Source organism: Suncus etruscus, chromosome 8 (assembly GCF_024139225.1).
Source record: "Suncus etruscus isolate mSunEtr1 chromosome 8, mSunEtr1.pri.cur, whole genome shotgun sequence".
Classification (NCBI taxonomy): Eukaryota; Metazoa; Chordata; class Mammalia; order Eulipotyphla; family Soricidae; genus Suncus; species Suncus etruscus.
This window is the reverse complement of record NC_064855.1, coordinates 6,698,201-6,714,109: the sequence shown is the minus strand read 5'-3', so window position 1 is coordinate 6,714,109 and position 15,909 is coordinate 6,698,201. Positions and strand designations below refer to the sequence as shown.

The 15,909-nt window shown below is 47.6% G+C and overlaps 1 protein-coding gene across 4 annotated transcripts in view; it reads right to left on the bottom strand.

The window, feature by feature from the left end:
* TMEM123 (transmembrane protein 123) overlaps positions 1–15,599 on the bottom strand; it is a 639,759-nt gene extending 624,160 nt beyond the window's left edge. For 2 of the 4 annotated variants that reach the window (XM_049778593.1, XM_049778592.1), the window contains exons 1-5: positions 15,408–15,599; positions 12,638–12,691; positions 4,564–4,872; positions 3,523–3,676; positions 2,993–3,023 (exon numbers count right to left, since the gene is read on the bottom strand). In XM_049778593.1, the coding sequence (XP_049634550.1) occupies positions 2,999–3,023; positions 3,523–3,676; positions 4,564–4,872; positions 12,638–12,691; positions 15,408–15,507 (642 nt within the window). In that variant the 5' untranslated portion in view covers positions 15,508–15,599 and the 3' untranslated portion in view covers positions 2,993–2,998. Of the gene's footprint in view, positions 1–476; positions 887–2,381; positions 3,024–3,522; positions 3,677–4,563; positions 4,873–12,637; positions 12,692–14,704; positions 15,328–15,407 lie in introns of those variants that run through there. The other 2 variants (XM_049778591.1, XM_049778594.1) reach the window with 2 other exon arrangements.
* Positions 15,600–15,909: the final 310 nt, after the last annotated feature.

Genomic DNA, 15,909 nt, shown 5'->3' with positions numbered 1-15,909 from the left:
AAAAATGGTCTCACAATCCTGAACTCATTGGAGCCGGAGAGATAGCACAGTGAGTGGTATAGAAGAGGTAGGGCGACCCAGGAGACCAATGGTGGTTCAAATCCCGGCATCCCATATGGTCCTCTGTGCCTGCCAGGAGTGATTTCTGAGCACAGAGCCAGGAGTAATCCCTAAGTGCTGCCAGTTGTGACCCAAAATCCAAAAAAAAAAAAGTTTTTAAAAATGAGATTAGGTTTTGTTACTTTTGACCAGGTGATACTTAGGTTCACTCCTGAGCAACGGAAGCTGGTGGGTGAGAAAATGCTAAAAGCAGACACTTTGCTAAAAGTCTGCTCCTACCCCCCACCTGCATCGACACTCATGAATGTGTACCTCTAACACATTTGCAGGCGACACTGCTCATTCAGCCTCCCCTTCAGAGGCATTCGAACTTTTATTGCTGAAAGAAAACCATTGAGCAAACTCTTAGGTGGTGAAAAAGTTTTATTCTAAAAATAGATCTCAGTAACAATATCAAAGACTTGTCATAATGCAAAGAAAAGTAGCAGGAACTTGCTTTAATTGTATCTATTTACACTTTCTTATTATTTGGCACATTCTTTTCCTTGTAAAAATTACAGGCTAAAATAGGGTCTTTATCAAATTCCTTTTCCCAGAGAAATTTCTGCACCGAATAAGACAGGTTTGGTCTCTTTCTGTCAGCCTATTTACTTCTAAAGAACAAGTCAAAATAAAATATAGCATCTTCAAAAAACAAAACAAAACAAAACAAAAAAATCCAACAAATAAAAAACATAGCATCTTTATGACAATGTCTTCTCTCCTGGACTTTGAACACCGCAGCAGAATGACTTTCCTCAGAGACTTTCCCTGTCATTTTGAATACCTGCAAACAAACAGGTTTGGCCAGTGTAGAATTAGGCTATTGAATTTACTAGGTATAATTCTGTACCCCTTTCATACAAGTTTTATCTCTTTCTATAACCAGACCATAGGAAGTTGGTCTTAGCCCCTAGCTAGGAAACTATTCCCTCAGGTTAAGGATATTTGTTATTAGGAAGGAAACCAGGATTCCTGCTATCCCTTAATTTACATCACTAATGACACGTAGGGCCAGAAACTACTTTGATAAGTAAGAAATTAGCCTTCCTTTTGTCCTCTAGCTCCTAACAACTCTATTCTAAGATTACAAACCACCTAGAGCCATGTGTATTTGTTTTAAAATCAAACAATGTACAGTTCGTGTACTTTGAAAGAAACAAATGTGGGCATTCCTTTCATGATATGACTGCCCCTTTACCCTTTATATACTCCAGCCTGGAGAGTAAAATTGTCTCACGTCTATTGAAGACTCGGGTCCCCATACAATTTATTTTGTGTGGTCTCATTCCATATTTCTGCCGCTCGTGTTACCCGTTTTCCTCTCGTGAAGGAATTGTTCCCCACTAGAGATGCTGAGATGCAGGATGCCTGCAGCAGCTGTAGGTTGGACTGTGTACTATTTGGCAAATGTGGATTGTTTTTAGTCAAGAAAATAAATTTTCAACTTTAGTAAAATATATACTTGGGAAGCACACCAATGGGAAATAGTGACTTTCTCAGTGTTTGCCCCCCCCCCCAAATGCTGCAGTGAATTTAAAGGTAAATACTTAAAACTAAGATATTTCAAAAATCCAAAGTACAGTAAGCTTTAAAGGAAAATATTACTTATGTGCCTTAAAAGTGCTAAGTTCTGACTAATTTAAAAATTCTGAAATACCAACAATGCAGCAGATAGAATGGAGAAGGTCCCGGTACTAAAGTAATATATCTTGCAAGGAAATGAAAGCATTGACTGAAAGACCCATTAGGTAAATTGAACGTTACTAACCTGGCCCTATGAGCCTACATCTGCCACTGAATGCACAGTGAGCAGGCTGTCTTTACTTGATATGTCATCCTGCAAACCAAAAGGCTGATCCCAGAGTTACGTGTGGTTCCTTTAGATGCAGGAATGATGCATGATCATGAAGACACTTTTGGTCATTTTGGTGCAATTTACTTTGACTACCTAAGATAGACCTATTTACTCTTATACTTGAACCCTGAGTTTTGAGTGTGATCTAAAAAAAAAAAAAAAACTCGAAAATCCGTTGGTTATATTGGTGTCCTGCCATACTGTGCTTTGTCTCCACCATATCTGAAAGGACCTCCATGGAGAAGCAGTCCAGAATATAATGGTTTGGTACAGAAATGCTGTATTTGGAATCACAGTGCATGACAAATGCAGCGGATGTAGGCAGCCCAACAACCTGCTTCGAGAGACAATGCATTAATCTCTTTCTCTAGATAGAGGTTTAAGTGTTACACTACAGTAGGCATTTCTAGATATTGAAAGTAGCTCCACGTATCAAAATAATGCACTAAATAGCTAAATAGGAAACAAAGCAATTTCCAGTGGTGACAATGTTCTCACAGCAGCAAACAATTCAGTTCTTATTCTATTAAACTGAACATGGTGATTTACTGAAACTTTAAAGAATATCAACCTCCAAGAAGTTCATAAGAGTACATTTCTTTAATTGCTCTCCATTGGGACTACACTCCAGGTATTTTATGTGTAGTTTCTAAACCCAGTACTAAGCTTTAACAAATACTGATGCTTTCTAGTGAGAGAATTAAAATAATGTGTGAGACCTTTTTATGACATTTCTACCCTGACAAGCTCCATACTGTGTATTCTGCTGGCATTATGCCCTTCACTGCTATCTTCTGGATACATACAGATCCAATGCCATAAAGAAACGGGATAGGGTCTGTTGTTACTAAAAGTCAATAAAATCATTGCTATAACTGTGTTTCAAGTGTTCACAGAGCCTCTTTGACGTGTATCAGTAGGAGGTTTTACATGTTTATATAACATCTACATGGCCTGTGTATACTGTTTTTAAGAACCAAGAATTTAAACCAAATTACTAGATAGGGCTGCATCACCTTTCCCATTGGTCCTTGGAGTGCTTTAAATGATGGCTTCGTGTTCATCGCTGTAATAGAAGAGACAAATATTTAGAGTCAGATGGTCTAGGTCGTTTCTGCTCTAAGGCTAGTGACTGTCTTCTCACTAGTTTAATAAAAAGCTACAAGCATTTCTGTACGCAGAATCTTCTGTGTACACAGAGGGCTGGCCTCTAAACAATCAGGGAAAATCGTCTGGAGGACCATACACTGTCCCTTTTATGAAAGATTAGGTACCTCAGAGACACCTAGGAAAGGATATCTCAGGGTGTTCCTAAGTGCTTTGATTCCTAAGTGTTGCTTTTACCTCTGAAAGTACATGTAGGGTAAACAGTTTTTCATTTTGATGAAATTGGGAAATGAGGCTGTCCGAAAACTTGACATAGAAAGCAAAAGTATTTGAGACCAGACACTTTTGTAAACTGTATTTGGGAGTATCCAGATTTCCGAAACGCTCCCCTGGACACTAACTTGTGCTACCATCCAACCCACTGCTCTGCTGGTTAGATAAACAATGGCCACACTCACATGGTACTGTAACGGATGCCTCTTCTGGAATAATACATTTTGCATCCAACATAAAAAATAGATAATATTCCCAGTGTTAATACAATGCCACCAACAAAACTGCCAGTGTCAAAATTGGATCCTTTCTTCTCTTTGGAATTAATAGTAGTTGTGTCTGGAAGAAAACAGAGACTTTTAGTGATTTTTAAAGAGCATTCTAAGGGGCCAGAGTGGTGGTGCAAGCGGTAAGTCGTCTGCCTTGCCCGCACTAGCCTAGGATGGACCCTGGTTCAATCTCCCGCGTCCATATGGTCCTCCAGCCAGGAGCAATTTCTGAGCACATAGCAAGGAGTAACTCGAACGTCACCAGGTGTGGCCCCCCAAAAAAACAATTATCCCCAAGTTACAAGAACAGAGGCTTGATGGTTTTAGTTGTTTTTTGGGGGGACGAGTGCACCCTATTCACTATGTTGTGCCTCCAAGCCCTCTGTGTTTTATGTGCTGAAAATCAAGGGGTTCTCCACACACAAAACCAAAGAATGCATTTTATTCAAAAGGACAAACGTTAGTTAGAAACATCTTCAGAACATTGGATCTGATCCAGTACCAAGATTATAGCTCTTTCCCCAATATGGTCGTTAGAGGATTTAAAAAAGATGTTTCCCAGACAGACCCATCAGTTCTAAGAGCAAGGCATTTTAATATTCAGAATGCTCTTCATTTTTTTTATTTTGGCCACACCCATTGACACTCAGGGTTACTACTGGCTCTGCGCTCAGAAATCGCTCCTGTCTTGGGGGACCATATGGGACTCGGGGGATCGAACCACGGTCAGCCCTAAGCTAGTGCGGGCAAGGCAAATGCCTTACTGCTTGTGCCACTGCTCCAGCCCCTTGGGACCAGTTTATAAGTGGACACAAAAATATTTTTTAAATGGCCAACTAGTTGCCCAATCTCTACAACACGTTTTCTCATGGGGTTTAATATTGCCCACATTTCCATATTTCTGCAGAATAAGCACTACTTCCCCCACATAAAATAAAGGTCACCCTGAATACATACTTGATACCAGTGAATCAGCAGATGTCGTCCCTGAGCTGTTGTGGCTTGTGATCATCGTGGAAGTTGGCACCAGGGGTGTGGTCTTTGAAACACTTGTTGTTTTGAGTGTCGACTTTGTGGTAGTTGATGCCACTGTTGTTGTTGTAGACGTTGTGATGGGTTTCAAGGTGGTTACATTGACAGTCACAGTGCTTGAGGTTGGGGGAGCTGTTGATTTTGTCGCAGGTTTTGAGGTTGTGGTGGTAGTCTTCGTGCTTGAGACTGGAGGTCCTATGGTGCTGGGCGACTGCGGGGGATTCCCTGCAGGGTTTTAAGAAACACAAACCAGAGCTTTGACTCTGGAACAACATCCCATTGCCTAATGCTGTGGGTGGTACAGAAATGGTGGCATGGGGGAGAAATCTGAACTCTGTTCTGTGACCGTGCATTATCTCACTAATAAAATCACCAGCACTACATCAATATAGACTTAGGACTTTGCATTCCAGTTTCCATTCCTTTTTGCGGGGAGGGCCACACCTGGTGGTGCTCAGGGGTTACTCCTGCTCTGAGCTACAAATTCACTCCTGGCAGGCTCGGGCCCATATGGGATGCAGGGATAGAACCTGGGTCAGTCCTGGGTCAGCTGCATGCAAGGCAAATGCCCTGCTGTGCTATTGCTCCAACCTCACTCTGTTTTCATTTCTGTCTCAAAGAGCAAAAGCTTAGTATAGTTGACAAAGTTTTCTGAGTGGATGCCTGCAAATAGCATTCTCCAGGAGTCAAACCCACTGCCAGAAAGCACCTCAGCCCTTGAGCTGTGCCTCTGGCCCTTTTTATTTCAGGGTTACCCTCAGTTTGCTCAGAAGATTGGACGGTATTTAGTGGCTGCCCTTCGTATCCATTTCCCTGCCTTTCCAGCCACAGTCTCAAGTCTCTTGCACTCACCAGTCCACTGTCCAGCACACAGGACCAAAGAGGACGCTGGCCAATGGAGACAGTAAGGCACAGAGCAGAGCCATCACCTAATGAGTCGGAACTCTACTAACATGTTATGGGTGCTGCTCAGGGCTTATTCCTGGCTCTGCACTCAGGGATCACGTGGGACCATCTGGGGTGCCAGGGATTGAACCCAGATCCACCACAAATGCCTTACCTACTGGACTATAGCTCTGGCCCAGCAACAGTTTTTTAAAGCTTTAGTGACAGTCTCCATAAATTCTTATGGGGTGGAATCCACCCATTTTTCTCTTCCATTCATACACAGTTAATTCACCGATGATCAGTTCCCCTCTGGTCTCCTGAAACAAGGGGCCCTAAGGACACTGTAAATGTCAGAACTTCCAAGTTCTGAATTTCCAGGGTCACTCTGTGCTCAGGGTAATATCTGGTTCAGAAAGTCTGGGATATCTAAAAGTTTTAAAAACTTTTCTATTTAAATTTTTCAAAACAACCAGCTTATCTGACCAGAATTCCTAGAATCAAGTTCCTTAATTGATCCATGGGACAAATATATGGTTCACATGTGGCTTTGCAGGTGACTTCCCCTCGACTTCCCAGCCCCAACTCCATCATTGCTGCATGTGGTCCATACACAACAGAAAATATAATAAAGAGACCGGAGAGATAGCATGGAGGTAAGGCGTTTGCCTTTCATGCAGGAGGTCATCGGTTCGAATCCCAGCGCCCCATATGGTCCCCCGTGCCTGCCAGGAGCAATTTCTGAGCCTGGAGCCAGGAATAACCCCTGAGCACTGCCGGTGTGACCCAAACAAAACAAAACAAAACAACAACAACAAAAACCCAGAAAATATAATAAAGAGATAAGGGACTGGAATGGATAGGGATGGTGCTTGCCTTGTACACGGCTGACCCGGCTCAGTCTTTGGCACCCCCGTAAGGTCCCCAGACCCCATCAGAAGTAATCCCTGACTGCAGAGCCTGGAGTATGCCCTGAGCACTGCTAGGAGTAGCCCAAAACACAAAGTAGCTGCCACGGGCTGGGGTGATTGCTGCTTTGCAAGCCCAAGGCCTGGAGTTTCCTAGTCTGAATTCTCAGCAACGCCCTCGTGTGGCGGCTCTGGAGCACTGCTCTGGGTTCCTTGGCGCCACACACACAGGAAAGTGAAAAGTGAGCCTGAGAGCAAGTTAGCCCCATTCAAAGACACAGAAGGGGCAAAAAAAAAAATTTTTTTTTAAGTTGCTGTAGAGATTTTAGCCACCACAGGAGTGATAAAAATGAAGACTTTGTAAAAGTCAAGTCCATGAAGTTCAAACCATGCAAAGAATTTTGTTTTGCCTTTCTTTGCTTTCACAGTGGAAGCAGAGTTGGAGAAAGCAAGCACAGTGGGCAGAGTGCTTGCCTTACATACAGCTGACCTGGGTTCAATGCCTGATACCCACATGAACACAGAGCCAGGAGTAAGTTCTGAGCACACCTGGGTGTGGCCCCCAAACAAAATAGCATAAATCTACTTCCTAGCATAGGAAGTTAAAGATTTATGTAACTTTGGGACAAAGGAGATGAAAGGTCAAAAGCTCAAGCTATGCAATGGGGGCTTGGTCTCTATCACCAGCAGCTCCCAAGGCCCAGCCCCTGATCACTGCCACATGTGGCCCCTACACCAAAAGAGAGGCTTGTGGGTAAGTATAGCCAGAGCTACAGAAGTCCATCAGTGTATGACACGCTGACTCCTTGGAAAGTCAAGAAGTCGAAGTTGGAAATAATGGAGAAGCCAGCTGCTGAGGAGAGCAGAGTCCGGACTGACTGCTGCTCAGAGGCAAACTGGGTTAAAGGCACTTCTATCCGAGTCCCTAAGGAGACCCACCCAGATTAAGTCCACAGGCAAAGCTGAGGCTCCCTCCCCTCCCTGCACTCTTGGAATCTCAGTCCACCCCATATTTCCCACTCACATGCATACCACAGTCTTGCCTAGGAACTGGGGGCTTGCCCGAGACCCCTGAAGCCTGGTGAGGCTTCTCCCCTGCCATGGAAGCACTGACATGGTCCTTTGCACTGACTGAGGTCCTGGATTGTACAGTTAGTTACTGTTCCTACTGGTTCTCATCACATCATTCCAACGTCCATCCCTCCCAGAATACCCACCTCCCTCCCTCCCTCCCTCCTTCCCCCAGAACCTCACGTCTCCCTCTGCCACCCCCAAACTCAGCTGTGGAATCTGCTCCATGTAGTGGTGTCACCTTTGACCCTTTGTTGTTCCCTTGCATCTTTAAGTCCCACATAGGAGAGATTCTATTCTGTCCATGCCAGCAGGCCCAGGGCCACTTCAACACAGCCCACACAGAGCTGTACCCCACAATGCTCAGGGGTTCGGTGGCCTGGGATTGAACCCAAGTGGGGCGCAGGTGATGCTACCAGGTGGAATATTACTCAGCGGTGAAAAGGAGGGGACCTGGTGCCTCAACATAAGCAAGAGCCCACCCAACTCAGGCACTAGGCAGGAAGTGGAAGACAATTCCCGGATGGCTTCTCTTGCGTTTGGAATATAAATAACCAAAGCAAACAAACAGGGACATCAAAGTGACTCTGAGGCTTGATGAGATAAAGGACAGCGCCTGGGGGAGGGGACAGGGGAAGTGGCAAGAGCCACAAAGCCTTGGGGGTGCTCAGAGGAGGCCTGGCCCCGCCCCAGGGGGAAGTGAAACCACTGAGATAGATGGGAAGAGAAAAGCACTCATGCTTGGCTGCAAGGAGAGCAGGTAACTTTCTACTGGAAAGCACATTTGGGAAATTTAAGAGCCCCTGCAGCCAGGAATCCTCCGAAATGCTCGTTTCTGGGTAGTCTTGGATTAAGTTTTATTTTATACAAGAAAATTTTTATTTGTTTTGTGGCCACACCCAGCACTGCTCAGGGGTTCCTCTTGACTCTGCACTCAGGAATCACTCCTGGCAGTGCTTGGGGACCAAATGCGATGCAGGGATCGAACCCAGGTTGGCTGTGTGCATGACAAGTACCCTCCCCAAGTGCCCTATAGCTCGGCCCCACATGCATAACATTAATGTCTATATTATGTATTTATATTAGATTATATCTAACAGTACTATATTTGGTGCTTGAACCCAGAGCCTCATACATGGAAGACAGCTGCTCTACAGCTGAGCCATATTCTTAGTCCTTGTACAAGAAATTCTACATGGAAGCACACACTGGGATGGGGCATGAACAAGACGAGGCATCTTGGAGAGCGTCATTCATGGGGGCAGCAGCCCTGCGAGTCTGTCTGTGAACAGGGAGATGGGGCACGAGTGTGCCTGCTCCTGTTGGCCCATTTCCCCTTCATGTCCTCGACCCACTGACTGTGGCCAGACCTAGGCATAGGCACCAACGTCAGCTGTGACCTTTCTGTTTGTCTTTGGGGTAAGGGTGATATGGGTGATCAGAGTTATCAAGAACACAGTTGGTTCTTTCTGCTTTTGAAAAGGAGAACAGAAGCATAGAAAAAAAACCCTCCAACATTTGTTTTTCTTTCATTTCTGTTGCCATTTTTGCACTTCTTGGTATTTGGGGGATTTTTGTGCTTTCTCAGTTGAGTCCTCCCCCCACTGTTTATCTGTCTACACTTTATCCACCATCTTCACTCTTCCACATGCCCCACAGTACTAAAGCCAGCACTGCCCATCTCCAGGGTTTCCCAGTGTTATTCTTTCTGCATCTCTAACCCATAAGCCTTAAAGTGACTTGAAAGATGGAGGGAAACTGGGGACACTGGTGGTGGGAAGTGGACCCTGATGAAGGAGTGAGTGTTGAACATTATATGACTGAGACTCAACCAACAACTTTGTAACTGTGTTTCTCATGGTGATTCCATTAAAATTTTAAGAAAAAATGAAGTTGGGGCTGGAGCAGTGGCACAAGCAGTAGGGCATTTGCCTTGCATGTGACTGATCCAGAACAGACCATGGTTTGATCCCCTGGCATCCCATATGGTCCCCCTAAGCCGGGAGTGATTTCTGAGTGCATGGCCAGGAGTGACTCCTGAATGTCACCGGGTGTGCACCAAAAAAAGAAAAAAAAGAAAAAGAAAGAAAAAGAAAAAAATGAAAAGAAAAGAAAAAATGGAGCTATAGCGATAACTCAATGAGTAAGGCACTCACTTGCCTCGCATGTAGTTGACCCAGGTTTGATCCTCAGCATCCCACATGGTCCCCTGAACACCACCAGGAGTAACCCCCGAGCATCACTGGTTTTGGTTGTGACCCAAAACAAAATTTTTTTAGGAAAAATAAAAAAGATTTAAGTGACTTGAAATATCAACACACTCTTCTAGGATTCCCACATAGGAGCCAGAGCAACGACGCTCAGAAGTCATTCCTGGCAGGCCCAGGGGACCATATGGAATGCTGTAAATCAGACCTGTCTATCCTGGGTCAGCCATGTGCAAGGCAAACACCCTATAGCTTTTCTAACTCTCTGGCCCCTATTTACCATATTCTATCAACAAAAGCCAGTTACAATAAAGGGTAAGACTCGAGCACTGGCTAATAGTGTGCACGGAACAGGTAGAGGCGGGCTTGGTTCAGTGGGCAGTTACACAGCAAGTATTTGGACCCATGAATCTCCCAAACCACCTTCTAGGAACCAAAGTTAGACACAGTGCAAGGAGCCAAAATAGACCTGACAGGACTGTACCCCTCTGAAGGAGCGGGGATGAAAGGAGGCGTGGAAACAGGAGAGATATGGTGAGTCTCACCTAAGGGAGAAGCATGTTAGGATTCTACGTAGCATCTCATAGCTAATAATACCTTCCCCCAACAACACGCCCCTGCAATATGTTAGGATTCTGCCAAAGAAAAATGGTGTTTTCCTTTGGGGACTAGTGTCAGATACACTCCAAATAAGTAGCACCAAATGAATAAAATAGGAAGTTTAAACAAAAAGTCCCAACAATTTGAATCCTTTTTTGGGGCAAGAGGCCACACTCAGCAGCGCTCTGGGGTTACTCCTGACTCTAAACTCAGGAATTCCTGCTGGTGTGCTCAGAAAGGATCCTACGGGATTTGGGGAACCTGGGGTCAGGTGTGTGCAAGATAGGGGTCCTTCCTCCCTGTTGTGCTATTGCTCTGGCCCCATAACAAGTGGAACCATGTCATCATAAAAGAGAAAATACTCAGCCTTGTTGCTGGTATAACACACAGCAGCGGAAGCTGCTCTAGAGTGGGAGGAAATGAAGAATTACACCAAATTAAAAAAATTTTATTTTGGTTTTTGGGCCACACTCAGTGGCACTCAGTTGTTACTCCTGGCTCTGTGCTCAGAACACTCCTAGCAAGCTTGGGGGACCTTATGGGATACCAGGAATCGAACCCAGGCCTGTCCTGTCCTGAGCCGGCTGCATGCAAGGAAAATGCCTTACCACTGTGCTGTCTTTCTGGCCCTACACCCTCTTGAAAATAATTTTTTTTAAATAACCATCTCAATTGGCTTCTTCAGAAAACGATTTGCAGCAACGTTAGCTTTGCTTCTCTCAGCAAATGTCCTTGTGCTAGAAGAACATCTGCTTATCTAGAGCCATCATTAAGTCTGATGACAATGTTATAGCTCTGCAGCAAACAGAGGGGCCCGTCTCAGGAAGTTGGTGAAGAGATGCTCGCCTTAGGGCACAGGGAAGCGAGCTTCCGGTCCTGAGTGTGTTGTGCTGTGGCATGGAGGGCCAGTTTCTTTCCCTTTTCTGAGTCTATCCCCCTTGGAGCACCGAGACTGCTGGTCCCAGTGGATGCCCGGGATCTCTCGCCGCCCTCCTCAGCTGATGCAAAGTTCAACAGTCCATAAACCAGATGTCATAGAGCTGGGAAAAAGGGTCTAGGGCCACAGAACACTCAGATAGTCAAGGACATCCTGAGTTGTCAGGACCAATCCCAGCTCCCCTCAAATGCTGCTGGGGATCTGAATTAAACAAATTCTCTCCCAACAGTCACTATTACTTCCGGGCTGATCTGTTAGCTAAAGGTTGCTCTGATGTGCTCAGAAACAACAGGGGAGGCAGTGAGAGAGAAGAGGGAAAATAGGAGTCGGGACTGGGAATTTGGGAGGTGCTGGGTGGCCCAGGAGCAAAAACTCATGAGTCCAAACAGCAACAGAACATCCATCAGCCATGCACCACAACAAAAAATCTAGCAGAGTCCAGAGTCAGAGGCACTGGGATCTCAGTGCTAAGACACTAGTTGCTGGGTTGGTAAAGAAAATGGACCTATGGGGCCCGGAGAGATAGCACAGTGGTGTTTGCCTTGCAAGCAGCCGATCCAGGACCAAAGGTGGTTGGTTCGAATCCCGCTGTCCCATAGGGTCCCCCGAGCCTGCCAGGAGCTATTTCTGAGCAGACAGCCAGGAGTAACCCCTGAGCATCGCCGGGTGTGGCCCAAAAAAAAAAAAAAACCAAAAGAAAATGGACCTAATTGGTAGATGAGGATTCTTTTGTCCAGTTTCTCTCTCAGCAAAACCTGAAAATGTGTGAGAAGATAAACTGGCTCAGAACCCTCTGGGTTTACTGGGGATATTCATGGGCACAGCCCAAGTCTGGATTTTTCCAGGCTTGTGAGCAGGACATTCCAGGGGAGATGCCTGAGATCTGGCCGGAGGAGGCACTCACAAAGGTTGCAGCAGGAAAGACACATAGTGGGTTTGGTTTGAGGCTGCAAGGGAGGCCTCTCAAGAGGCCCCAGAGCATGACCAAGTATGACCTCAGCCCTCACATTTCACCCTGAGCATGGCCTGTGGCTTCTGTGTGACCCCAGTGCACCCCAATTCTGGTGCCCGACGAGGAAGCTTCCTCCTGAGAGCAGGGGTTTCTTGGAGAACAAGGAAGGATTCTAGAATGAAGTGCCTCACCCCAAAGAGCACTGAGGTCATGGCCTATAATCCACACACAGTTACCCCCATTCTGGTAACCAGCACAGATGCTCTCAAGCACCACCAGGGATGTGGCCTGGTGCCCTTTAATGGCCCCTGAATTCAGAGTCTTCTACATGGCTCCATGGGGTGGGGGGGGTCCCACCTCAGTAAAGTGGGGTTAATGAGTTAGGGGCCTTGTAGGCCCTGCGGCCCGAGGCGGGTGACGATAATTTTATTCAACGCACCTGTTTGGATATTGGAGTTTTCTGGAAGCACCAAAGTCTTGGAGCTTGCGGATCCTGGAGGAAGAAAGAAACAATGTTGGGTGACTGCTAGCTCGATGTTTGGGCCCTGTCATCACAGGCACCTCGACCTTGGTCACCAAAGCTGCACTCAGCCAGGTCAGCCCGTTTCCTTCCTTCCAGGAGGTTTGATTGAAGAGCTCATAAGTGAGGGGCCGAAGGCAGGAAGCACCACGTCGTGTGACGTGGGAGACGCCCTCAGCATAGTTCCCCACATGTAGCCTTGTCACCCAGTGTGTGTGTTTGGTTTGGGGGAAGTCACATTGTTTTGGTACTAGGGCCCATAATCACAGCTGCCACCGCATCAGACAAGCTACTCCTGTACTCTCTCTCCAGTGCTCCTGGTGGATTTTCCAGACAGAAAACCATGTCTGGAACAAACACTAGGGCAGGCACTGGGACTGTAGCTTCCCAGAGCAAATGGGCAGGGGAACCGGCTCCCACAGTTGGGGGGGTCTTTTGGCCTGCCCGCATCTCCCTCTAAACTTCAGAAAACCAAGAGGTGGGTTTTCATTTTAACTGACATTTCTCGGAAGGATGTGGATGCAGCAGAGACGGAGGGGTTCTGTGGTCTGATAGTTAAGCAACCAACTTCTCCCGATGTTTTATTTAGTTTTTTTTTTTTGTTTTTGTTTTTTTTTTTTATAGCACCAGCCCCAGCAGCTTCAGTGAGCAGAGGAAATGCTTCACTATTTGCTCTTCCCAGGACTGGCACCCAACTCCTGGGCAGGGGAGCCCCAAAATCCAAATCCTCAAGGCTTCACCAGGATTGGATCTCTGGGGAACCAATTTCCCTTCACCACCAAGGTGTGGGGGGAGGATCGATAGATACGCTTAGCAGCCAGGGGCATGCCCAGAAGCTGGGCACTGCCATGTGTTCTGAAGCACAGAGCGTGCCTGGCCTTGTAAGGGGCGCCAACCCGCACCTCTTCCAGTAATCCCGAGCCAGGAGCACCGGGGTGCAGTGCTGGAAGGACCAAGCAAGGAGTGAGTCACAATAAAGAGCTGGCCCAGGAAGCAGCTGGAGGGCCTGGCCTAGCCAAGAAGCAATAGAAACATTGGTTTTCCCCTTCAAGAAAACCTCTTCTTCCGGGGTGTTTGCACCCCCAATTATTCAACTCCCCAAATGAAAAACATTGCCCCGTTGGTTCTCCCTCTTCTTCAAGACAATGTCCAATTCGTGGGCACATGATTTCAGCACCCCCCTCCTAAAAAAAAAACAGCCTTCCCACCTTCTCCACTGCCTTGTGCAGCCCCTCGGCTACCAGGAAGAGCACCCAGCCTGCCTCCTGGACTCACCCTGATGAGGGATCATTTCCAGGAGCATTTCCTGTCCCCCAACCCTTTTAGGACTGGAGAAAGAGGACGAAAGTGGATAAACTTTCCAGCTTTCTACCTTCCTAGTAAATAGTTAGGAAGACAGTGTCAGACACTGCTTTCACCCCTAAAGGATCACTAATGTGATGCGAGGAATAAGGCAGAAAGACCAAAGTTTGAAACAGGAAAACACAGAATGGAGGAAAAGAACTTCAAATCCTGAGGTACAGGCTTGCTCAGGATTAATTCCATCTCCTAACTGGTACTCCTTAGGGTCGCTTTTTTTTTGTGCTTGTGTGGTCATATCTGATGGTACTCAGAAACCATAGGTTGGGATGATCTAATAGGGGTTTCCCTAAAGCCAGAACTTCTGCACCATCTCTTTGGCCCCTTATGTGTCTTTTAAAGCCAGGGACCTGCTTTTGAAAGTCTGTTATTTGGAGGTCTCCTTCTGTCCCCCGAAAAACCAGGACATCAGCTTCTCTAGTGAGTAATCCATAACATACCAAAGTTTCTTCCCAATAGATACTGCTGTAAGATTGGTTGGATTCAGATTTTTTCTTCTTCTTATCTTTACAGTAAAACAGACATCTCAGAGGTCAGAAATGGGGTAAGGATTTTTCTGATTTCCCTTTTCCTAAAGGGCCAGAGACTCGGGTCGGTCCTCAAAGCCACAAGGGGGTCCCCCCTCACCCAGCAAACAATCCACTTGGCAGAAGAAGCGGCTCATTGTCTGGCTCGAATGCACCGGCCCGTGGAACGTTTCTGAGTCGCGGGGTCCATAAGCAGCCAACCCAATGGGTCTCTCTTTGGGTCGAGCAAGTCTTGGGAGCCACCCAGGGGTGCCTGGGCCGCTGGATCCCGCCCAGAACTGGGGTGTGTGTGTGTGGGGCTTTATCCAGAGTTTTGGGACTCGGTAACAAAAGGGGGAAAAAGAAGGCCTTTGGCACCGCAGCTTCTTGCAAAGCGACCCTAGAAGATGAGATGGCTGGAGAGGGGGGGTGAATCAGGGGGACAGACCCCTAGTGTCTCCAAACCTGGGTGGCACCAAAGGCCCCTATTTGGGGGCAGCCCCCAAGTTTCCACCTGAAACCCATTCCCACCTGAGTCCCCAGCACCGTCCGCATGGCCCTGCCCGGCCCGCGTGGCCTTGCAGGCGTCTCTGGGGAGCCCCACTTGATTGCAGAAATTGGGGTTCGGGGCTCCAGTTGCCTCCTGGGCTCTGGGACATTGCAGACATGGGGGTTCGGGGTTCCAATCGCCTCCTGGGACACTCCGGGACACTCTGGAGTCCCGAGGGGGCAGGTCGGGGCGCTTGGGTTTGGGGAGCCCCGCGCGCAACAGGTCCCCGCGCCCCCCGGGAATCGAACCGGCCCGACCCCGGCCACTCACTCACCCGGCGAGTCCAGCCCGTCCACGGCGGCCTTGAGCAGCGCCACGACCACCAGCAGGCCCAGCGCCAGCGCGGCCCAGGCGCCCCGCGCGCCCGGCCCCATTGTTCGTCCCCGGTGCCTGCGCCCCAGTGCGCCCCGGTGCGCCCCGGAGTCAGCGGAGTGGGGAGGAGCGGGGGGCCGGGACTGGGCGGGCCGGGCTCCTCCCCTGCCCGTCAGGGGGTGGAAGGAGGAGGATGGAGGGAGCCCCCCCCCAGTTCCCCCGGGTCAGGATTCCGGTCTGGGGGTGCACCTGTGGCCCCCCAACTCCAGGCTGGCCTCCTAGAATGGTGCAGGAAAAACCAACCAGTGTTGGGCCCTGCTTGGCGGGAAAGTCTCAGCCCCGCACTGCTACTTAAAAAACTGAGTTGCTTTGGGATGCCAGAGGGTTATTCCTGGCTCTAAAATTGAGGGATCACTCCCTTAGTAGTGCTGGAAATGAAGAGTTGGGTTGGGGAAGGGCCTACC